Source organism: Agelaius phoeniceus, chromosome 4, assembly GCF_051311805.1.
Source record: "Agelaius phoeniceus isolate bAgePho1 chromosome 4, bAgePho1.hap1, whole genome shotgun sequence".
Taxonomy (NCBI): domain Eukaryota; kingdom Metazoa; phylum Chordata; class Aves; order Passeriformes; family Icteridae; genus Agelaius; species Agelaius phoeniceus.
In genome coordinates, this window is record NC_135268.1 from 34,557,288 (window position 1) to 34,583,073 (window position 25,786).

Sequence of the window (25,786 nt, forward strand, 5' to 3'; positions counted from 1 at the left end):
CAACAAGAATGACCGAAGATGTGGGAGGTTTTCCATACAAGCAACTATTAAATGACTGAGGAATTTCAGAATGGAAAAGAGATGGCTACAAAGATATGTCAGGAACATAAAGAAAAAAAAAACCCACAACAAAACTGTTTCAGAAAAAAAAACATGGAACAATTGTTCATGGTTTCTTATCATACACAACTTAATAAACTAAATAGGAGGTGTGCATAATGAAGAAGAAAAAAGAACAACAGACAGAATATTGTAGATGTTAATTCCACATGGGTCCAAAAAGTAAACAAACCTATGAGTGAGGCATCCATCAAGAGCTATTAAAGAGAGGCAGCCTCTGAGAAAAAAAATTCCCTAAAAAAGAGAAAATATTTTAGAAGAAACTTATATGCCTTTGCTTCTTTAGCAATCTTCCATAAGCACTCTTACAATGAAGATACTGCAGTAGATATACATTTCTTCTAACCCAGAAAAGTTACCATGTATATGTTGTTACTTAAAGTAGACATTAACTCAACAATTCATGAGCAGGAACACAACATTAATCTTTGTTTAGCATCAAATATTTCTTAAATGGACTAGTCAGGAAGTTTTAAAACACTAATAAAATTCCCTCCAAGAAATATATCTCTACTACATGTCTTAGTTAGGAACAATTATAATCATAATGCAAAACAAATTTTTAAAAAATTACCTTTTTTCCAAATATTTATTTGTGACAGAGTAGCAAACAGACTACTTGTTGGATCCTTACCAATCTTACACAATCAGGTTTCCAATTCTTATACTAAATAACTATATGAAGAAGGCTTATGTGGTTTTACTCTCCTTTAGGTTTTCACTATTTTGCATCTCTTTTTAAGACCTCTTTTGACACAATATGGCACTATGGAAACCTCTGCTTCATAGCCTTTGTAGGACACCTTCTTTTTTACTACAATCAAAATTGCATTTCCATATAAATCACTTGCTAACCTACTTAAGATTTGGCACTCTGTGAGCATGATGATCAGCTTGAGAATCTACTGACAATTTAATTCTGTATATAATATAGGCACAGGGATATTTTGTTAAACTGTTTCCTCATTTCCTTTGCTAGAAAATGTTCAGGTTTTCTTGTTGGGGGTTGGGGAGAAGACTAGGCTTTTTTAAAATCCAACAGCATCCATGATACATTTGGAAAATTGCAAAGATGTTTTTGGGCTGCAGATAGTATGAGAGAACAATTTAGATTAGAAAAGATATATAAAATCATCATTTCCAATTTTAATCCAGCACTGAGGAGTCCAGACTAAACCATGTCCCTAATTGTCACAGCTATACATCTCAGATAATATTCATCACACTAAATAAGGGCTGCAGTCACCACAGGCAGTGGAGTCAGACAATTTCATCTATTTCATAGACAATTTTATCAAATATATGCAACTCATACGTGCATAAATATTCCTACTGAATTCAGTTCACATGTAATTTTTAATGAAGACATAAACAATACTATATGCAATTATGGGATGTTTATTTCTGAAGATTTGGAAAGCCAAGAGTGATGAGAAGCAATTAGTCTCACAGTTTACAATATCACAGACCACTAAAATAGCTTTAACTGGAGCAGTTGATATTCTTTCAGCCCTACCCATACAGTTGTCAATATTTATATCAAGTTTTAGCAGCTTAAATTCACACTCCTTAACTCTAGACACATACAAATATTCTTAGGAGTGACAGTATATTAGAAGCTACTTACAAACACTTAGAGATCTGTGCTATACTAACCAGGCATCTGCTTGATGACAAGAGATTACAATTTATTGAAATAAAATTAAAAAAAAAAATCAAACAAAATGAGAAAAGACCTTTTCATGTATAGCTCCAAACAAACCAACTAGTCCTATAACTACTGGATTGAATTGATCCTAACTTCCTGAGTTAAAATAACAACATGTAAATTCCTTCATTCAATATATAACTTCAGAAAACAAAGCTAAGTATTATTCAGAAAAAACAATTTATCATGATGGAATACTTTTATCCAAGCAATTTGTGAATGTACTAAAACCATCAGCATTTTCTACTATATGTGCTAGCAACTTTTACAAAGTAGACCAATAAAATTAAGAGATGCGTTAAAGAACAATATTGTGCCTTAAAAAACCAAACCTTACTAAATTTTTTGAAGTGAATGCATTTTCAAATGCTTTTAGGATTCCAAGATCAATCAATTTTTATTTAAAATGTAATAACTTGATAACTTTAATATTGAAAATTATTTTATCCAAATTTTCTTTGACATATTCAATAAAGTATTTTCTTCACTGTATACCTCAGTTAGCCAAAAATACATATGTACTAGGATAGTCATAAACTGCAAAAGCATACAACATAAAAAACCCTCACACTATGGGATCACTATATTAAAGAGAAAAATATATATCAAACTCAAAATCTATGGAGAAATGATTCAATAAAATATTTGTCGTATTATTTGAGAAATTAAGTTATGAATTAAATTTCCTGAAATAAGAAAACTTTACTGGAACCTAATCCACCATGAAAAATGAAGGGAACTAGAAGGGTTTCTTCTCCAAAATATTTCTTTGCAATGCAGATATTTTTGAGGCAATTTCTCCTTACTGTATGTAATGGATATTTGAGGGCATTCAATGAAAAAAACTTCACAGAGAAATGTAATGCACATTTCTTTAAAGTCTAGTGATGAAAGCTCAAAAGTTTTGCAAAATTGGAATTATTATTTTTTTATTAACTCTATTTGCAGAATTTTCAGAGTACTTTCATAAAATCAGGTACAAAACTATGCCTGCAGATTTTCTTTTCTAGTGGAAATGTCAGATATTCTTAAGAAATCCAGATGTCTAAGGAATTACTAAAAACCTTCCACATTCTTCTAATGATTTTTGAAAATTTTTATTTACCCAAATGTGAGAACAAGCAAAGAAAGCAGAGTAGATATTCTAAAAACCCAAACCAGACCTCTCTAAAAAAACCCCAAATCACCACCAACAAAACCAAAACAAAAACCTAAAAAAAACACCCCAAACAATAAATCATCAAACCAAAAGAAAAAAAACCCAAACCCAAAAAAGTTCTAAATCAAATTACTAAGCAACACTGTTCTAAAGTGAACATTAGTGCTTGATATTTAAAAAGCACTAGTAGGCAAAAATAGCAAAACAATGAATAGATTAATCAAATGGCTTTCTTACTAAATAATACTTTATGAGCTATTAATATTCATGATAGTTCCAGATGAGTAATTCTGCCTTGAAGTAGAGACACTTAATGTTCTTGCTTGTGGATTAGTTGGTGATTGTCTCCTTTAATGCCCAGTCATTACTTCTTATGTTCTGATAGCATCTTTCTTCTCTCCACCCCAACCCCGTTAAGAAGAGCGAGCTTCCTTAAAATAGTCAATAAAAGAAACTAATTATAAATTATTATTTTAAATTTCCCTTGAAATTTCGTTAGAACATCTACATAAAGGCTTTTGTGGATGTTGGAACATCAGTTATAGCCTAAATCCACAGGTAAACTGCTCTGCAGATATGAAAATATTCCCATAATTCACAACATAACAAAAATATTATCAACAATACTGTAACTCACCACAGATAACTGATTCCTGGGCAATAAGCAACAGATCAATTACTGAGTACTTTGCTAACCATAGCCAAATATGTGTAATTGTTTGGTGTTTACTCTTGCCCCACCATTCTGTGTCATTCTCCAGAATAAGCTCACTGAAAGATGTGCAAGACATCAGTCTCTGGTATGTCGAGCCAGTGACAAATGCAAGTCAATCTCCACCAATCCCCTTGTCTGAAACAAAGCTGCTATAACTGAGGTGTTCTGTTCCAGTCATCCTCTGCAATCCTGTATTTCATACTGCTATCTCTAGTAACTTACATCACCAAAGCAGGTTCCAGGTAAATGCACTGATAGGATTAGAGATCAGCAGAGCTCAAGGTTCATAAACAACATCTCTTCGTTTCCCCACTATGATGCCCAAAGAGCCTGTGAAATATTTTTTCACAGGCTCTTTGGTCATCATACTGGGGAAGAAAAAAATAGTTTTATTTACTCATGCAAACCTATGCTGGCCATAAATATGTTACTTGATTCCCCCTAAACATGAATTAAAATCAGTTGGCATCAAAATGAGTTGACTTAGTGGCAGGTGAGAAATTTCAGGCGCACTACTTCAATCCATGAAACAATATTTAAAACCTTAGATATTTTCTTGTTTCTAATTATCAGTTTAAAGTTCAGCCCAATAATAAAAGCGGGTGCATTTTCTTCCAGCTGAGAAGAAAATACATACAGCACAGGTAAGAATTTGAGAGCTAGATCAGATTGAGCAAAAAAAAAATTACCATGAAGTCCAATAGCTCCTGCTCAGTATGATGTTTACTGGTGTTTTCAGAGGCTAGTGGTGAAATATTACACCCCCTGGAACAATATAATACACTCAAGTTGCTGCTGAAAAGGAATTAATGAGAGCAGGAGACAGAATAATACATCTTCCCCCCTCAGAAAATGTTTCCTCTATTATTTGTTAACATGTTTTACTATTGAAGACTCATCACAGCCATAAAGCTCTGACTCAGATTACACACTAAATACAATATTTGAGACCTCATATTGAATTAACTTGAAATATAAATTACATAAGTTTTTTTTTAATTAGCCTTTGTGGACTTTAAGATAACAAGGAATCCAGTGGGAAGTCTCATTTGCTTCATTGAGTAATTCAGTCTAGGCCTTTTTAAAATTTAGATTTTGTTGTAGGGTTGTTTGGTTTTGAATTCTATTTTGCTTCAGAATTGATGATTCACATTTCAAAAAAACAATTTCTGAACATGCACCTGTAATTATTGCATTTCACAATTTATAGTAGAAGTAGAGCTATTATAATGATAGCAGTGATGTTTTAGAATATTTTTTCAGAGAATAAAATAACTAGGCATATGTGTTCATAATGATCACTGTATTTATAGGAACTTCTGGCTGCTTCCTTTCCACATGATTCAAGACACAACAAAACATTGACTTTGACAGGCATATTAGTCACTGGCCTCAAAGTTTCTCCTAAAAGGTGAGCCCAAAACAAGTTCTGTAATTTTGGACCAGATCAAAAATTTCCATAATATCTGTTATTACTGGAGGTACATAAATCACTTCATACCAATACTTCAGCCACAAGGAGTGCTTGAAGTCCAAATTTGGTATCTGTGACCTGAATGTTATTCCAAAACTGAGGGTACTTTTAAATATACAGTATTAGTATGTACAGCAGCAACATGTGAGATCCCCAATAACTGCTGCACAACAGATTAGATATTGTTAACAGTGTTGAGTGATGCCTGAAAGCACAAATAATTCCAGCAAAACTACAAAGCATGGTTAATAGAAGAATGACAATTAGGTCATATTTTGTTCTGCCCAGATAATTCTCACACTTTATTGAATGTCATGGGGTAGTTTTTACAGCCAAGTCCTCAGTGCCCAAAGCCCTTCTGTGGCCCCTTTTTTTGAGCATTAGACAACATCAAGAATAGTAACAATAGGAATACTTACAATAGGAAAGAATTCTGAGAGACATTGCTTTCTTTTTCCCTTCATTTTATGCAGGATGTCAATTGATACATGCAGCTGTTAGTTCAATTACGTAAAATAAATTTGGGGTTTATATTAATTGTATTCAATCAGTTTAATTCATAAATGTCTAAGTTAGTGTAATTCTTTCTACTGAAACTACAAAGAGAAGTGTCTACATATACATCTGCTGAGTGATCAAACAGAATAATTTATTACTATTTATTTCCTTGTGCTATGCCTTGAAATTTTACAGCCCACCATGAAGGCCACTTGAAGTATCTGCTTTGAAATTTTATTTATATGGGAGGAAAACAAGTAAGATTATTTATTTTAGAAAAGAACACTAGAAGACAAACAAAAGAGACAACACTAGAAGACAAACCAAAGGAGAGAACATTTACAGTGAACACAAAATTATCATGATACCACAGGAGACATTAACCAAAGAAAGAAAACCTTTGAAAAATAAAGGAAGCACACTGGTTGAGATTTACATTACAGAGCATATAAACTGTATTCCGCACCCCTTTTAGCTTTTGTTCAGTTCCTTCATCCTAGGATTTTGCCTGCCCTTTCAGAAAAAGTTAAATATATCCTTCCCTGTCTAAAAAACCTGTTTGCTGATAAAAAATCCTTTAGCTTGGGACTGGCTCAGGAAGGAATGCAGAAAAGCAAAACAAAACACTAAGATGGAACGGGATCACTTTTAGGATATAATTTTACGTGATGTGGCCAAAGCAGTGGAGGACTGAATCAGCTGATTCCTTCAGTCCCAAGCCCCAGAAATCCAGCTAGAGCTGAACTTTCTGCTTTACCTACCTGTGTTAGAGGAAGTAATTTTTCAGGTTCCTCTCTGCACACACTATTGATTTAATTAAACTGTTATGGAATATAGCAGACAAATAATTAGGAGATAGATGCTACAGCACCACAATTTACCCCTCCAAACATGAAAACAAGCTATAGTTAGAAAATAGCCTGTAAAGAAGCCAGTCAGCATCTTCATCTGTCCGCAACATTCTGTGAAGCTTGGCAGAAACGTTCAAGGCTGAGATATATTCCTTGTTTGTTACTGCCTCAGCATCTGACCTTCTGAAAGGGGAAAGGGATTTTTTATAATTCCCTGGCGCATAGTTATTTACATTTGGCTGTCCAGTCTAATGTGTATCCATTTTGTCAGATGAAATGAGACTGTCAAAAGTAAATCACAGAATACAGGCAAGCACGTATATATATGTATGTATGTATAGATATAGAATTATGTGCATATTAATATCGTCAAAACAGCTTCATTTTTGCCCTTAAGGTTGTTCCTTTTCTACTGCTGGAGTTAAAAATAGAATTGCTGGTATTTGTGAGGAAAATTTCTAATTAAGTATGCCAATGAAAAAAAGTCCTACCTGCAAATGCTAATGAAAGAAGACTGATAATTAATTCCAGAGATAGACATTCCTATTTAAATAAAATGCAATTGCCTAATTCTTTAAAAAGAAACTACTTTAATGGAGCAGTTTGTTCAATACCACAATGGATATGATTTTTAATCCTATCTGTGTTCAAAATCTTACTTAAGTGTGTTTAAATACTATTTGAAATCACAGCTGGAAAAGTGCACACTAGTAATGTGCTTGATTATCACTATCCCCTTTTTAGGCCAAGGTTGAGGACACAAATTTCCCTTATCTCTTTTCTCACACCTTCTCCAGCTTTATCAAAAATTCTTCTATGCTCAATAGAAAATGCTGATGGACAATTACATTTAGAAAATGAGACCTCTTTAGTGTTGATCAAATTCAAATAAACTTAAAGCATATTTTTTTAACTACTGTAAAATTTATATTTTAGCAGTGCTACATACAAACTAGCTTGAAAAGAACCCTTGTGGTATTGCCATGCATAGAATCTGTGGTGCTGTGACTCCTAAAGCCCTGCCCAACCTCTACCACCTTGCCTTAGCATTTCTGTGTTCATACAACTCAGGTTTCTGTTACACAAATAAAACAAACAAACCAACAACTCCTTCGAATTCTGTGTGGAAGCTTTGAATAGGATCAATTCCTCCATCATCACAAAGCTGAATTTTCTTCACTGCCATTTTGAGTGAATAAAAGTCAGTAACACATATTCTAGTAGTTGCACAAACTTTAACAAGAACTTGACATTTCTCAAATCTACCCCTTCACTACAATTAAGGATAGAGGTAATGCCACTGGTAATAGCAGGTATTTAAGTTCCATATGTACATTATAATGGTAAAGGAATGGGAAAAAAAACATGAAAAACACACTGTCAAGTTCAATTGATGGGATTCTGCAAGAGGTCAAAAAATTCTAGAAGAATTTTTTTATTTGAATTAATGGGTAAGTCTTTTAAATGTCTCCAAATAACAAGTAGCACTATCATATTTTAGAAGATAATCCCCTGGAAATACCATTACACAGTTTGAATCTTTCAGTCATTAGATAGTTATGAAAACCATTTGAAAAAACTTGCATGTTTTGCCTTCTATTTGCTCAAGATGTTTGAAAGTGTCCGAGCTGGTGAAAAATTATCTTTTCCATATTGTAAAATGGGATAATTTTAAAGATACAACATATAATCATAATGTAGCATAATAAGAAAAAGAATAAATCATAACAGTACAATAAAATAGAATGTAAACTCAAAAGTATTAAGTACTTAAAGAAAATCCTGGGGGAAGAAAAGCTTTATTTGTATTTGGAAGAAATATTTGCAATCTTTCTATGTGACTTTATTGAAGAAAATTAAAATGTATAATTATTTTGTAGGTGGATGCTTAATTGAAGAGATTTTTTTTGGAATAGTGTGTGAAAGACGTGTTGTGATGCCTCTTGTCTACATTTTCATACATGGATCTGGTTCCATGTCTATATTAATTCTCTTTATCCTGGTAAGTCCAGGCTTGGCATTACTAGTAACATCTCACCAGCTTTGCCATAGGCAAACAACACAAGCCTCTGGAGAGGGGCTGTCACATTTGCTTTACCTTGGGTTGGCATGGCTTGTGTGGAGAGCTTGGTTTCAGCTTTGTGTCATCTTGCTTAGCCATAAGAGCTCCAGTCAAGTGACCAGGTGCCACACTCAATTTGTTTTGGTTTTGCTTAGCTTTTATTTATTTTTACATATATATATATATATATATATATATATATATATATATATATATATATAATGCTATACTTTTATAGCATTATACAATTTTTGTTAATGCTGGTGAGATAGGTCAAACTAACTGAATTCAAACTCTCTTAAGATAAAATGAAATCTAATCCTCAAATTTACTTCAAGAGTATTTATTTTATCCTCATTACAGAGCCTAACACTTTGTCACATTTCTTTGACTTTCTGGGCACACACCATACAATGAAGTAGCAGCTGGTTTTAGGTTTTATTTTTCAATATGCAGTGAATACATCTAAGTTTTGTTAATGACATAGAAGAATGAATCCTACTCTAGAAATCATCTTCTAAGACAGCCTTTTAATTTTAAATAGGGTCTTCTCCACTACTCTACTGCAACAAAGAAACCTAACTGATTCCTCATCTTTTATAATCTAATGTTTTCATTAACATTCATATTAAGGCAATGTTTAACATACCATATGGAAATTATTTTCATTATTCAAAAGTCCATTAAAAATACATAACAAAAAGCTATTCTTATGTCTGGAGTTTTAGAACTATACAAAATAGTCCCTCAGAGACACATCAAAGTCTTATTTCGAAGAACAATGCTATGCTTCCATTAATACAATGTTTGCAAAAATCATGCTAATGCTTTAAACATGTCTTTAACCTTCTTGGCTTGCTGTATATGATAAAGGCTTCTATATCAACTTCTACATCTATGCACTTCACCATGATCTAGAAGTACAACATGTAGCCACATAATCTCAGCTAATGTGTGTTTTTCTACAGATGCTATATAGTTCTGTAAATTTTTGTAAGCCAAACTTGTATCACAACTATAAAAAAGAAATTAAGGTATTTCCTAGTGTCTTGCTGCTGCAGATTAATTCATTAACCTCACCATCACCATGTCCTAAGAGCCCCCATTTTCTTCCTCCACCTTATTTCTTGGCTCTGCTCACACTTCTTTTGCATGAGTTATGGTCCGACCCTTCACTTAATCAATTCAGGTCACACAATAGGATTGAGGTGGGACATAGAGGGTGAATATTTTTCTGCTGACTTAGTAAGTGACTCAGAGGAGAGACTGTGACTGTTAGGGCACTGCAAGAAAGCCAGTCAGATAACCTCAGGAAGTACGACCAAGTTATTTTTAGGAGCAGCGAGTAATTTGTTCAGCTAAGCTGCATCACAAAATCACACTTTCTGAAAGACTTTCAGAGAAATAAAAATCTAATTCAATGGTAAAAAAACTAAGATACTTTCAGGCAGTCTGTCTTGATTATTCCTTTCATGTTTATTCTTTTTGCTTTCGATGCATCTTTTCTTTTTTTTTTTCTAATATCAACTCACTACTTTATAGTTTAAAACAAAGCAGTTTTATATACCTTTTTCATTTGACATCACCTGAAGTGGCTGAGTGCTCATCTGCCCAAAGATAAACTACAAGAAGCAACAGTCTGTAATTACTCAAAATAAAGATACATTAATGGACTAGTCAATGTATGACAAGTAATTATAAAAAGAATTTAGGACAAACTTGATCTTCTGTGCTGCCATGTTACTGAGTTTAGAGCAAAAGCTTTTAAACCAAAGTCAGATTTTAAGATTGAACCTTGAATTTGAGGTAGACAAGAGTGAAAAATCATCAGTTCTTATCTGGATATAACAAAATATGTGGATATTACTGTATAAAAGCTATTAACATCTTTCTTCTGTCTGCTAACCCAGTGATTCAGTCAAGTTGTTTGCTTGTACTACACACGTTTGTCCTGAGACCCCTTTGGCATCCAGAGAACAAATACCTTGCAAAACTACACCACAAATCTTTATCTCCTTCTGAGTCCTGTGAAGCCACAAGGCACCTAAGAGAAATTTTACATTTGTTGCTGGGTTTTTCAAAAATGCTATTATCAGCACTCATAAACAAAGGGCACAGGGATGTATTCCAGTTCCATTGATTATGTCTTGACCACACTACTTGCCACTTGCACACAACACTGACTTATCAATGCATGTTGGCATCAAGAAAGATTATCCATGAATTCTCCATTGCCAAATTCCTTCATAAATCAGGAAGCTACTGGGTGTCATTGATTTCTGCTAAAAAAGTTTCCTGTTGTTTCATGACTATTAAATTCTGCTAATTTAAGTACAGCATCCAAACGTTTCATACTTCAAAAACCAAAAACCACCATTCAGGAAAACAGAAAGAAAGAGAAAGTAAGACTCAAGGAAGAGGCTAGTCTTGGTACTTACGAAATGCTCTGTAGAACTCCTCTAGATCTAGGTGCTTGTCACTGTTATAATCATCATATTTCAGCAAATCGAACACGGAGCAGTCAGACGGCTCCTTGCCAAGCTCATCCCGTTTTATTACCTGACAAGAAAATTATAACCATGAAATTACATTTGAGCTCTTTGAGTTCTCTGGTATAATTAATTGTTTCTAATAATCATTTAATAGATCATTTTAAGGCTGCTGTGGGGCAATGAACTGCAGCTGTGTAAAGTCAGGGATTTTCAGTTACTTTGTAATTATTTATTACACTTTTTAAAGTTAATACCTTTAGGACAGACTCTCTGAAATGACACAAGTTTTTTAGAATATACACAGCATATAATGGAGACAGACTGTAGCACTATAAAGATACTGGGAATTTTAAAGCTGATTTTACTTTATATGTACAGGAATGGTGATTAGGAAACATTCAAATATACCTACAATATTAATTTTCCAAGTATAAATGGCATAATGTGTTTTTCCTCTAATTTCTAACCTACAGAAACCAAACACAGACACTTCCAAAAATAGCTAATATAAACTCTTACTACCCTACTAATTGTGTCAAGTTCTTACAGGCTTTTGGCAAGCCTATTACCTTACCAAAACCTGTTATATAAGTAGCTGACCTGAAAAGGCTCCTGTTTCTCAGTGGGGACACATACAACTTGTAAATAGATCCAAATTAATAGCTGTTAGACTTTTAACTCTGATGAACTTATCCCAAAGAAACATTCTTTAATACATGTGCTATTTTGTTTTAGGTCTGTGTATGTCATAAACATCTACTTAGATTGCAGCTGAAGAACTTTTAAGATGCTGAGAGGGATTTAGAATTGTCATATTATATGGGGCATGTACTAGGAGTGCTACCTCAAAACTGAAAAAGCCAAAACTAATGCAACTTTTCGCTGCAATATTGCACATTTTACAGTTTTCTATTAGGCACTGAAAAAAATGTAACTGCAGTTAATTTCTAGGTAAAATAATTACTCTTCCAACCCTTTATCAATCTCCTGTGATAATTCCAAAACCACTATTATATTTATATCAACAGAGCATCTTCTGAAAAACAAGGAATACAGGGGCTTTTGTGTTTCAGTTGTTCTGCAAAGGAATTTGTCAAGTTACTATTCAGGTAAACACAAAACACCTAAAAGAATAATAGGGAATAACAGGAGCATTAGAGGAAAAGACACAAACATTTTATGCTACCAGAAGTCATTTCCTACATAATAATATAAAAGCATTATAAAGGATAATCACCTTTTCAGTACATTAGAGAGTATGAAAACCATTTACAAAGATAAGAAAAACCACTACAAAACCAGCTTTTGCTATTATCAATTAAAAATACATACTGTGCTACCTGAATATTAGTGCTAACTATTTCCCATCCTTTAAAAGCCTTTTTATTGAGTTCACATTAAAGTGAATTAAGAAAACATGAAATTGTGTAGATCTTGCAGCTGGGACATAAAGGACAAAAGTGTAGTCTGGGAAAAATTAGTAAATCTAAACCCATTACAGTTATACAACACAAACTAAATATGTAATGGTGTGTATTGGAAACTTTAGCAATCACTGAAATTTCAAGGCCATGAATATTCAGTATGAAAAGCATTGTTCCTCTCATTGTTTCATTGTTTTAAGCACTTGCTTTCACTATCTTCAACTGTACAAATAAAGATGAAACTTTACACCTAAGGTTGAGGAAAACATTCTTTATAGTACCACATTTTAAATTTAAAATTCATGTTCTCAGCTTCTATTCTTCAAACTAAAATCTGTTATCTGTTCAAATTGACCAAGTGTAAATGAAAAGCAACATATTTTTTTAAGAATAATTTAAAAATATTGGATGGAATGATTCTACTATTTCAAATAATGATACTACAGACAGGTACATGTTATCATCCTGGCAATTACTCAATTTTTGTCTACAATAAACCTACGATTTTGATTACAGATAAAATATTCAATGTTTGTTTTTGTACAGACATTTTTATGCTGGTGATATACTTCGTAATTCCTTGGAAAATAAGCTCACTGTTGATAAACCCTCCAATCTGTGAGTCTGTGAGGATAGATTTCAGAAGATACAGAAGGCATTTAATATGACAATTAATCTTAATTATTTGTGTCTGTGATTTCCTGCTAAAAGAGCTGTTCCAACCTGAATTCTCTTGTGCAGGATCGAGCCATCTCCCAGTTTTCCAATGAGATCGGTGGATCAGATCAACTCTGTGATCAGAAGAAAAATTAACCTTTCACAGAAGGTTAATTTTGGGTTGTTGCTTGGCTTTTCCTTTTGAAGGGGAGGGAGACTAATATTCTATCATGAGATATGGCTCAGAACCAGGTACAGCTCAGGGTGTGGGGGTTTGGATCTGTTCTGTAGCAACTTGAACTGCAGATCAACTGAGATATGACGTTACAAGCCATATGACACTCCAGCAAAGCCAATATGCCTGCCTGACAAATTAAGGTTGCACACTTCCTTACAGAAGTTTTTTGCAAGACATTACTTAAAAGTGTAGGACAAATAGAATAAAATTCCATGTATATGATACACCACCATGTAATCACACTTGTGGTTCACAGATGATCCAACAACACACCTTAAATTTTAAATTCTATTGATCTATTAATTTCTGTCCATGGAGAAGAGCAAAATACAAGGAAACTGTTTCTTAAGTCAATTCTTTAAAACCAGGCTGTCTACTCCTTGGTTAAACTAAACGATGATTTCTTAGTGAGGCAGAAGAAAAACGGGCAAATTTTTTAGCAAGTCACAACCTAGAAATAAAGTGTAAAGGCTAAAGACTGATTAAGATTGCTTGCACAATTTTATCATTATGCCATACAGGTCAAACATGGACTATTTTATTTCCAACTTTTAAGATGAAAACTCATATCAGAGAAGATTCATAAATACTTATGCCCACAATTTTTTGTTTGAATTTGCATTAAGTCAATGAAGCATTTACTTGCAATATTATAAACTGGTAAAAGGCAGAATATACAGCAAAACTGTTGATGGTTCATGATGAAACCCTATAAATACTGAAAAATTAGAAACTTACCTAGATTTTCAAACTAAAGATGTCTTTTCCAAAAAATGAAATTTATCCATTAGAATTTAATACTCTTTGAAATATGGAGGAAGGATTTGCATTTTCTGGAAAAGATTAAATGTCTAAAAGATATAGCGCACAGTTATCCATTTCCTATGAAACACCATACGGTCACCTCAGTTCAGAGCCCCTCAGAAATTTAGTAAATACAACTCCAAATTTTAGAATATTGGGAAAGTTAATCTGGTTAAAAACTACAAACTGCACATTAGAATAGATTGATTCATTCCTTTTAATCTGATTTCTGACAGTCAAAATGAAAAATATGCGGATCTCAGGAAACTAGACAACAAATAACACAACACATTCTTCATTAGCCCACCTTACCTCAAGTGTTATTGGTCAGTGGTTTTTTGCTTGCCTGTGATTAATAGTCTTTATGTACCTCCCTCCCCAAGGAAAATGCTACATAAGTACAAATACAAACATAACCTTCCTTTAAATCAAATAGGGTCCCTCAGTTAACGTGCATTCATCTTCCCTAAAAACAAGTACCTCATCACAACAGTGCCACTCAGTGCTTGATAAAACACTAAGCACATCAAACACCAGACATTGTGAAAACTGTGCTCCAAATTAATTCTGACTGCATAAGGGGGGTTCAATTACTTGTTCCACCATCTTCCACTGCAGTATAACTTTTTATAAATTAAAATAATTGATTAATAATGAAACCAAATTGATAATAAAGGTTGGTAAATTGTTCCTTGCTTTAGCTTCTGTTAATCTAGTTAAATCAATATTCTTATAACTTATCACCAAGTTCTGTAGGGCAGTAACACAACCCTCTATTTACAGTAGTGTGATACCTTTGATATATGTAAAGATATAGGACTTGTGCATCACAGAATGACACAGAGAACCCCGAGCAGATACCAGAACTGCTAAACCCACAGCTAGTGACCTACAAAGGCAAGTGCTCAATTTCATTTCAAGGTATTGCCTCAATATTATCCCAAACCGACCAAGTTACATAGCTCAGATATGAGATGCCTTTCTGCAAACTACTACAATGAGAGGCCCATTTTCCTGCCTTTCCAATTCTTCATTTAGCAGAGGGAAAACCTAATCTGACTAGGAAGATGTAAATGCGTCCTCAGGTGTCTGCAAATATAATGCCATAAATGCCTAGCTCACAGTGTAAGACCAGAATAGGTATTAGGGCCACATAGATAGGCTGGACAAAATTCTACATCTCAGAATTAAACCTGCAACCACCACCACTCTGAGCTTGTGGCTCTGGACTTAACCAAGATAAAACAGTAAGTGCAAACAAAATCCTGCACGATTGTGCCAGTCCTTTTCAAGATTCTTTTCAAGAAATAAAGCTTGCTCCTGCTTCCTTCACAGCCTGCAAGAATATAATGGGAAATACTGCTACTTGATAAAATCAAAGGCACCTAAGAAAGATCAGGATGTGGGGAGTTTGTATGGCGTTCACAGTGTTTGTAAGCTTTACCTCAGTACTCATCCCTAAGACAGTCTTAATGTCTCCCAATTTGAAAGTTTCTTAGAGGGTTCTTATTTTTATTTTGAACCTAAAACTGAATATAGTGCATGCTTATTCTTTTTCCTAGATTAGTGACGTTAAAAATAGATAATGTAAGCTAAATTACATGTCCCTAATTAATGGCAGAAAATAAATAGAACTATAACTCAATATACAAAATTTTCTTCTGCCTATGTAACATGTAGTTAAAACCAGAGTTGATTAACAACACAAAGAGATGATAGACTCATTATCCCTTCTCTGAGTTCCAAGCCATCCAAATAACTCTTAATAACAACACTGATTAGATGCAAAATCAGAAGTCATGAAGGTAAAAATTAAAATGCCAGGGTCCAACCAAGTATTTTGATCAGTTTAAGAAACAAAGTCAGACAGAGAGATGCAATTTATATAAGTTGTACCTATGCAAACAAGTCCCATGAAGTATTGGCTGGCATAAAGTGCAAAAGCATTATCATTAATACAGAAATAAAACTAAAATAACTTTGTTTTTGCAGAAGTAAGGATGAGTTTTTATAGAAATGTAATGTATTTTCTTTTGTCCTACTTTAAGCTAGTAAGTAAAAGGAAAATATTCAGGTATTTGAAGTCACAGATAGCAGTTCATAAATAAGGATGCTAACTTCTTCTTTTGAATCTAAAACCTGATAATTGAAAGGAGGGAAAGGAAGGGGAAAATTTATTATTATTATTACATATTCAACTTGCTTTCAGGCTATGTCACTTCCCTTTTCTGTAAAATTTTGCTTTCTTAGTTCACTAGTGTAGGACATAAATAAAAAAAACCCACAAAGTCGAATCAAGTATAGATTATTTTAGTTCATACACTTCTTCCTTCAAAGAGAACCTTGAGTTTCATTGTTAAGCAATGAAACATTTTTAGAGCCTATGCATCTTTCACTGATGGCAACTAGAGAAGGCTTACTGCTTATAAAATGGCAGTTCCACCATAGTAGAATAATTGCATTCATAGCTGGAAAAACACATTTTATTCCCATGCCTACTAATAATACTTCTGCTTTTTTCTCTTTTACCAATATACAGTAATCAAGCAGTCTACAGTGATAGAAACACTGGTGTTTAATTTACAAATTTTTATTAAATTCTGGCTTGGTTTTCCACAAGATAAAATAAATAAACAAATGAGTCTGTTAACAACTGAAAATTCATAGCTAACCAGAAGATTCAATTATCTTCCATTATTTTGGATTAATTTAAAATGTGCCAAAGTGCTTTAAAAACAAACCAAACCTTTCAAGGAACCACCTCACCTTACTGGAAACCTTGCAGACACGTTGCTCAGAGATGATGAAGATGATGAGAATCCTGCCTGTTTCACAGGTCTCAGTTTGGAAAGATAGATACTCTCTCTGTTTAGTACCTACTTCTCAAAACAGACTGGTCTAAAAGTTTGAATTCATAAGTTCTTTTAAAATCAAGCCACATCTCACTTGCCAATACAAGATTTGGAAACTAAAACATTAAATGAGTCAGATGCAGCGATTAAAGCAGTCAAGGCAAAGAAGAATTTATACTGGAAAAAAATGTCCATTGAGACTGCATGGAGCTATGTAACCCCACTGCTTTCCTATTACATTTACCCAGTGTATTGGAGTTAAAATTCTTTTTTAGCTGCAATTCTGTATTGGACTACAAAGCCAAGAAAAATATTATACCCAGATGCTAGAATTGTTGAAACAGTAGAAAAAAAAGAGTCTGCCAATTTTTAATGTATTGCTATAATTCTTGAAGTATTTAAAAAAATCCCAAAACGAAACGCCAAAACCACAAAAAAACCACAAACAAACAAAAAAACAACTCCAAAAACCTCAAACCTTTCTTAGTATTTGAAATAGATTTTTTTAAAGAAGAATACTACTTTTGCTTTTTGAGGGAGAAAAATTCTTGTTTCTCTTGCATCAAGATGCAAATTCAATAACCTTATGACTTTTTTTCCAAAATACATCAATAAAATTGGAATGCTGCTGTCACCATTTCCAATCTCCAACTGATTAATTTCAATTTTACATTAGGTACGATGACTATATGGACACCTACGAAAAAATAAATGCAATCCAAGGGTCTGATTGCACAGCAAGATTGACAAGATGTAAAATTTAAGATGCACTATAAACTGAAATTCAATATTCACATGAACATAAATTAACTTCAGGAGTCCTTGTTTTCTACAGCAAGTATGTTTCCTTTCATATCCCCTTAATATGATTACATTTAAAATGCAGAGAGGAGCTATTATTTATGACAACTCTGCAGATTCCAAAATTTTGACTGTGAGCACAACTGAGAAAAATTCTCCTAATCCTGAGAACATTTTCAGGAGTATGGTAACGTCTCCCTGTGGATGGTTGACCCTGACTGGAAAATGAAAGTTTCATGGGCCAAGATAAAGTGAGGGAGCAATCACTCACCAGTTACTGTCATGGGCAAAACAGACTCAGCCTGGGGACAAATTAACTGAATTCAACACCAATCAGACAAGTGTAAGATAAATGAGAAATAAAACTAAATATAAAAACTCCTTTCCTCCAAGGGGCTTAACTTCACTGAATACATTCTCTATATTCTCCCTCCCCAGCAGAGCAGGGGGACAGGGAATGGGGGCTGCAGCCAGTTCATCACACGTTCTCTTTTCTACTCTTTCCTCCTCAGAGGGAGATCTCCTCTCAGTCTTCTCCTCCTACAGGAGACAGGAACTACTACAACATGAGTCCTTCCCATGGGATGCAGTTCCTCCTGAACTGATCCAGGACTGGTCCCTTCCAAATGGCACAGTCCTTCAGGAACTAACTGTTCCAGCATGGGTCTCTCATGGGGTTCATTGAGGCTCTTGTACCTTTCCAAACCATACAATAACAATGCAAACAGCACTAACAATGAATTTACTTTGCATTCATCTGTAGGTTGAATAATTTGATATTTCTTCAATGAATTTTAGCAAAAACAAAACCCACATATTTGGGGTTTGAGGATGACTTGTTTCCATACTTGTGAAAAAGAACTACTTTACATCTGCCATTATAAATTCATCTTTATAGAAAAAAAAGTAAGTTGGGAAAGTATACATAGAAAGTTTGAAAACACAATAATGGAAGATTTTTTTTTATTTTAAAACTATATTTAATGCACACACAAAAGGAAAAGTATACATGCAGCAACGGAATAGAGAAGAATTAAATGTAGTTTGCAAATCTATAAATGTAATTCCTATCTATGTTATCTATTCATATAGTGTATTCATAGATAAATTATTATTTGTAAGATATATACAGGCATCAAAGTCCCTTAAAAGTTGAAGAGAGCTGCAGGAAAAATCAATATTGTAAAAGTACAGAAAAATATTTTTAAATCAATCTTTTGAAATAGTGTATTAGGAGTTGACATGATACCTATATTTGCAATCACCCTCTGGTCCTTGGAATTGCAACAAAAATTTTCAAAGTTGGCTGTATGGAAATGATATCTCCAGCATATTTCATAACACTGCCATGCAACACTGCCATATCCATGAACAGGATAATGTTCAACACTCACATCCAAGAAATGCTATTTTTAAAAATTTTAATCAGCTGCCCAGTATTAGACTCATTAATACAGTTTAGCCATGATTAGGTTTCTAGTAATCAAGGTACAGTTGCCCAGTCAACACTCTTTAATAGAATCAACCCTTTCAGGTAGATTAAGGCTAGTGCTGCTATGCCTACCAGAGCAACAATTACTGGTTTAGATATGTTATTAGTTAAAATTTCCTGTTTAGAGACCACTATGGACTCTCTTTGCAAGATTTCTTCTGTACTTCTCTAGCCCTAACTAAGATAAAGCAGTTACATTTCTTTGGTATTACAGAAGTGATTTACCTCATTATTTTAATTGTTTTCAACTTCTACAGTCCATCTATACACTTGAACTTGATGACAGTGTGCCACGGATGATAAAACAACTCATGGTCACAGCAGCCTAGAGTGTTCTAACACACTGCAGCACATTTCAAAGCATTATATTCAAATTGCTAAATAACCACTGCAGAATTTCTAAATAATTTAGCCATTCAAAATTCTCAAATTAAGTTTTATATCTCAGAGACTCACATTTTCTAAATTATATTCCCTCTGTACATATCCTGAAAAAGACATCTGAATAGTCACTGTGCTAATAGAAACAAAAATTTAACCTTACCTGAGATAACTCATTAATATCCACAAGTCCATTGTTGTCTGAATCAAAATAATTGAACATTTGGTCTGTAAGAAGTTTCTTTAATGCCATTTTCTCACCAACAGATTTATCTTTTGATTGTGCAATGTATCTCTGGTTTTGTAGATCTAGTAACATATTTTTCACTTCAGTGTATTCGGTAGGTTTGCATTTATCCCCTGAAAAGAAAATACACAAAACAAGATTATTTGGAACTTAATTTCCTATTAAAAGTTTAAAGGCAAACAAAACAAAACCAAAACATGAAAAAGCATATAGTGCTACAAACAGGGTTATTTTAAGAGATGAGAAATTAATTCTGTAGTAGTTTGAACCGTAACATTTCTTTGTCTGGACTTCAAATTAAAACAAAAACAAATTATTGCAGTTTTAGATATTTTCTCAGACAAGGTTTTCTTTTTATAGAAACTAAGGAAACTTCTATCAGTTTTCAAGCCTGTACTTTTTAAATTTATCATTCTGTAAACGTGCATCTGAAGATTTATTAAAGTTTTACCTCTAGTAAAGCTTTTCATATAAATGTAGAAATGCAATGTATGCAAAAAACCCCTGCAAATATGACAGAAAAATATATGCTATATATTTCATAATAATATTTGACTTCAGAAAGCAGAAATTACTCTTGAGTGCTCATAAGCTATCTCTACCTTTTCATTTATTGGACATAGCAAGCTTATTTGAACAAGAAAAGGTAGGATTGCAAAAGGAAGGGAAAGGATATCCTTGACAAGATCTGATTTACTCCTTTCATTATCAAGTCTTCTATAACGTGGAAAATGTTACAGAAATGTCCTGCATACAATGATTACAGTCAGTACTTATTTTAAACCAAACCACAAAATAATGTATGCCTGGTGTTTTCTTATTTCAGTCACTGCATATTTTAAACTGGATAGAAAAACAGTTTAAAAGAGTTTGTTTGGTGTTTTTTATTAAGATAATCTTAGGATTTTGAAAGGGCTTTTTATAACATGAGACATGCAATTGTGTACCAGCCTAACACCATGAATTTGCTGCAGATGTATATTTTCAGCTAGCCAATACTTAACTTCAAGCAGTAACTTCAAGACTGCAGCAATATACTGATTAGCAAAGAAAGTTATTTTGCAATCTTCTTTTTAGTCACTATTCTGAAGTTACATGGATTTATGAGAAACAACTATTTACCTCATGGAAACTGCATAGGCAGATTTTTTTGCAAGTGGATCTTTTAAGAATTATCTAATTTATATGTATGGGATTAGAATTAATTATTTTGGTATATTTAATGGCAGGTGCATTGTTATGGTGATACTGTGAACATATTCACAGACATTAGAAAAGGCAGAGAGGGAAGAAGCTCCTAAATGCTTCTCACTATCCTAGAAAGACTCAGATCTAGAAGAGAAAGATTTATGATAGATATTAAACCATGGAAGAAAAAATGGTTTTTGGAATCAAAACCACTCCTAGCCTTTTTTGTTTTGGTTTTTCTAAAAGACACCAACTGTTATATAGCTATTTAAGTAACAGAAATAGACAGACCCAAGTTGGATTTAACTGACAGCCTAAGCTATGCATGGTATTTGCATATTTGTCCTCATCTGCCAGGGGCATGAAGATTGAGGCCACACAATTTATAAGAACTGAGTTCTGCGTGACTGCTTTTCAGGGGTCTAATGCAGAAATGCTCAGTAGGGAAACGTTTATTCCTCAGGCATTCTGAAGCTGCAGTGGGCAAACCTTGCCATCTGAAGGGATGCAGGCTCCAGGTGGTGGGGAGGGAAAAGAGCACTTAACTTGAACATACTCTAATTCATTTGGGCCAACTCCAAGAGACTGGGCCAGAAAATAAGCACCATCTTTGTCTCCCCTAGAAAACTTTCCTGGCTGTGGTGCCTTTGAAAAGACAGTCTGGCTGTCTAGGTGATGACTAACACCATTTTGCAGGGATGCAGGGACAGCAGGGAAGACAAGACAAATCCTATTTGTTAGTTAGTGTATGGCTATCAGAGCTAGCTATCACATTCAGATTTTAGCCCCTAGGATGATCAGTCTCATTCTGCAAGTTTAAAACTGCAAAGAGCTATTCTTTACAGATACAGAACAGAGTAAAAGAGTTTGTATTCTTAATAATATCTGTTAAATCATGAATTTGTCACAGTAGCATTGACAAGTTGCTTCATGCCCGAGTTTAAAAGAGAAACTCACACTGATGACTTTTTTTTTCCTTTAAGCACAGAACCATGCCTGTCCCTTCAATGACTGACCAAGAATTGAAAAGAGGTTTTCATCTCAACAAAGGCAATAATGATGCTAATGTTCATTTGAATATTGAAGATTATTTAATTATAAATTCTGGACAACTTATGTGCAAATTGCACAAATATTTCCATGAGTGATTTTACAAGTCATGCAAATTTAGAGGAAAAACAGTTAAATGTATTTATCACATGATCCTGAAAAACATTGCAATAATTAGTTGTGCTTCCTAATTTTAACTCCAAATAGTTTATGGAAAAAAGTTGTAAAGGAAGTTTGATTGCATTCCAGGAAAGACATTTTAATGTACTTTAGACATGAACTTTGCATCTAAAACTTAAGGAAAAATGAACTAATGTATTCTGTCACAGCACCTGTTCAGAGAGAAGAATTCAGAAAACATCTTTTCCATGACATTTCTACTTCTCCTTGCACAGCACAAACTTCTGTAGCTAGCATAATAGTCCTACAAGAGCACTTAAATATTATAAACCATTTATACATTTTACCAGAGGAGAAAAGTATTTGTATCATTTTCTAATAAAATCCATAAATGTTGTCTAATACCAAGTAATCTGAGAGACTGCTAATGCCACAAGTTTGGGTACTTTCTGTAGAAAAAATTTCATTCACAAATTCAGCAAAGTAATCTGTTAGAAGTACTATATTATGTATAGATCTTTTGATCTATAGATCTTTTGATTTAACACCCACTTTCTAAATATTACTATGAATTTTAGCAGTTCACTTGAATCCAGTGAGAGATGAACTGTCAGGTTATGATCTTAGCTAACTAAAGTTGAGGTAAACCAAGTCTCCACAGCTATACTACATTAAAAGCTTTTCAATTTTATACATAATTGAAAGTAGTCTTTACACCAACATCTGTAATTTAAGGACAAGCATGATGGATGGATATTACTGACAGATAAAGGAATCATAAGGAAACAATGAGAGACTCCTACTGAACACAGGCCACAATTTCATTAACAAATTGCTTCTCATTGTCATGATTGCCTTTTACTGCAATATTTGAGGAAGTGTAAAGCTGATGTTTAAATTACAGGAATGAAGCTCTATTTACAAGAGACCTCCCCCAGGCTGGAGTAGCAGCATAAAGAAAAACTCAGTTACTTTATTTATGTTCTAATTTAGTAAGCATTAGTTGTGAAATAGCTGTCTCAATGACACATGAATGGTAAATGGGGATTAGTATGTCAACCTTTATAGCGAGGAAAAGTAATTTATGCTTAACAAAATTGAGAAAGACAAACTACTGGGAATACGCTACAATTATATTACTTCCAAAAAGGCCTACTAAATTCTATATAATTAGCTACATACATGAAAGGGTAACCGACATGTACATAATTTATTAACTTAATTCCATTTTTTAGTACTTTTTTCTTTCATTTTTGAACAAGAATTCCTACAAAAATAAATATTTTCTGAAAAAATCCCAGAAAGTAATAATAGGAAAAGAAAACATAAAATTTGCTTTCCTGTTAATTTCATTCATGGAAAGGACCAGTTCTACTACACAAGAGTTTTTCTCCAAAAAACCAACCAACCAACCAACCCCAAAACAAACAAAAAACCGTCAGTAAAAAAAAAAACCTCTACCATGATTTATTTCACAAGTTTTAAGCCATTGTCTATGCAATTATAGAAGATGTGCAGACACCTAAAAGTGACAGGACAAACACAATGGAATCTAAGTGCAGGTCTCCAGTTCCATATTTTGCTCTTTCTGAAATAGTGATATTCTTAGGGTTTAATTCATTGAAACTCAAAAATAGTAGAAAAATGGAAACATTAGCTGCTTCCTTCCATTCAGTGCAACAGCTATGTAGCTGTATCCCTGTTACCTAGGAAACAGCGCAAAGTTAGATTTTGAGTGCTATTGTCCTTCTAGACAGTATTGAATGCTGGTATCTGCCTAAAACAGAAAAAGAAGTTCTGTTTGACAATTAGTTGATATTAATTTGTATGGAGAAAAAATTATCACAAAATGAACTAATTCTTTATGAAAATGTGGGAAAGGAACATACACATTCTTAACACCTACAGAAAAATAATAAAGAATCAGCTAAGTTAATAATTTAGGGAACACTCCTTACATCCAAAGTCAGATATCAGATTGTTGTATTCCATAGTTTTTAGAAAAACACGAATATACACAAAGAAGAAAAGAATACATATTTAAAAAACACAATAAAGCAAATTTGATTTCTCAGTTCTTTCACCACATTCATGCTTAATACTTTAGCTTTTCTTTGCCTGAGCCACTCCATTTAGCAGGAACAACCCCTGTGTCAGAAAGCTAATATTCACAGCATGCTTATCCCTACAAAACACATCAGCTGCTGAGATACAATTTGATTCTGAGCTATCTGTGATTTTGCACTGAATTTTATCTCTATCTATTGATAGATTTTTATCTATATAGCACAAACAGTTTCCACATTATTCTTTTAAAACTAAAATAACTTTGGATCTTTCAGATATGGCAACTAGTTTTCAGTGAAGCATATCTCATATGAGCAGTTTTAAATAATCCAAAACAGATATATGCATAAATCAGATTGTAGGAAATGGAATAGACCTTATAAGCAGCAACACCTAACCTTCTACATTCTGAGCATATTCAGAATAATCTAATTAAACAAAACAATTCACTGCAAAATCACAAATTATATTGCTCGGAGCAAACATGAGAAATTAATCCAAGACTATATATACATATATATATACACACATACATATACACATATAGAAAAATACAGATATGCATATACACACATGCATATGCACATACACACAGACATATCTGATATCAATCAATTTCAAACATAACATAAGGAAAAACTTGAAAGTCTTCATCCATTCAGCTATTTCTCAACATCTGCCTATAGTTAAAGCTTTAAAGTTTTACTCTTACTTGTAGCCCTAACAAATAAAGGGACACTTTAGACACCAAAATTGCTTAGGTTTATCTGAAAGAAACTTCAAATCAGGTATCATTTCCCAATATCTTATTTCTCAATATAAAATTCATATCTTCCAAATCTAGAGGTCAAAAGTTTTGACTCTTATTCTTTGGTCTCCTCACTGAAGCTCTGGACCTAGAAGAGAAACCATCTCACCCATACCAGAGAACTAAATTTTGACCTATGGCCCAGAGTTTGAGGCAGGTAGAGAGGAAAACTTTACACTCAAAGCAAATAAACAGGGATTAACATCAAAGCTTTTCCCTGTTGAAGCTATGTTTTAAATAAAAGGTGAGAATTTGAGAATTTTCTACCATTTAAAAAAAAAACCACGAGATTTCAGGCCTGCAAATTTTGGCCCAACAGCTGCTCAGATGCACATATTCAGACGTAGTAAAAAAAAAAAAAAGAAGGAAAAAAAAAACGACATTTTGAATCTGTGTTTGGCTTCTGGGTTTTTTGTTTTTTTGGGAGGACTGGGGGGCTGGGTAATTTACACACAGCAGATGTGCTGCTTTCCATCTTATTGTGAGCGTCCGTCCAAACTTTCTAATGACATATACAATTATCTAAATCTAAATTCGGCCTTACTGCTAAAGTCAAGATACTTAGGTATTAAGGACTT

At 33.5% G+C, this 25,786-nt stretch overlaps 1 protein-coding gene across 4 annotated transcripts in view; it reads right to left on the minus strand.

Annotated features, from left to right (window-relative positions):
* The window catches only part of FSTL5 (follistatin like 5), a 270,900-nt gene that overhangs the window by 104,574 nt on the left and 140,540 nt on the right, over positions 1–25,786 (minus strand). For all 4 annotated transcript variants that reach the window (XM_077177257.1, XM_054632789.2, XM_054632788.2 and 1 more), the window contains exons 5-6: positions 19,892–20,088; positions 11,026–11,146 (exon numbers count right to left, since the gene is read on the minus strand). In XM_077177257.1, the coding sequence (XP_077033372.1) occupies positions 11,026–11,146; positions 19,892–20,088 (318 nt within the window). The remainder of the gene's footprint in view (positions 1–11,025; positions 11,147–19,891; positions 20,089–25,786) is intronic.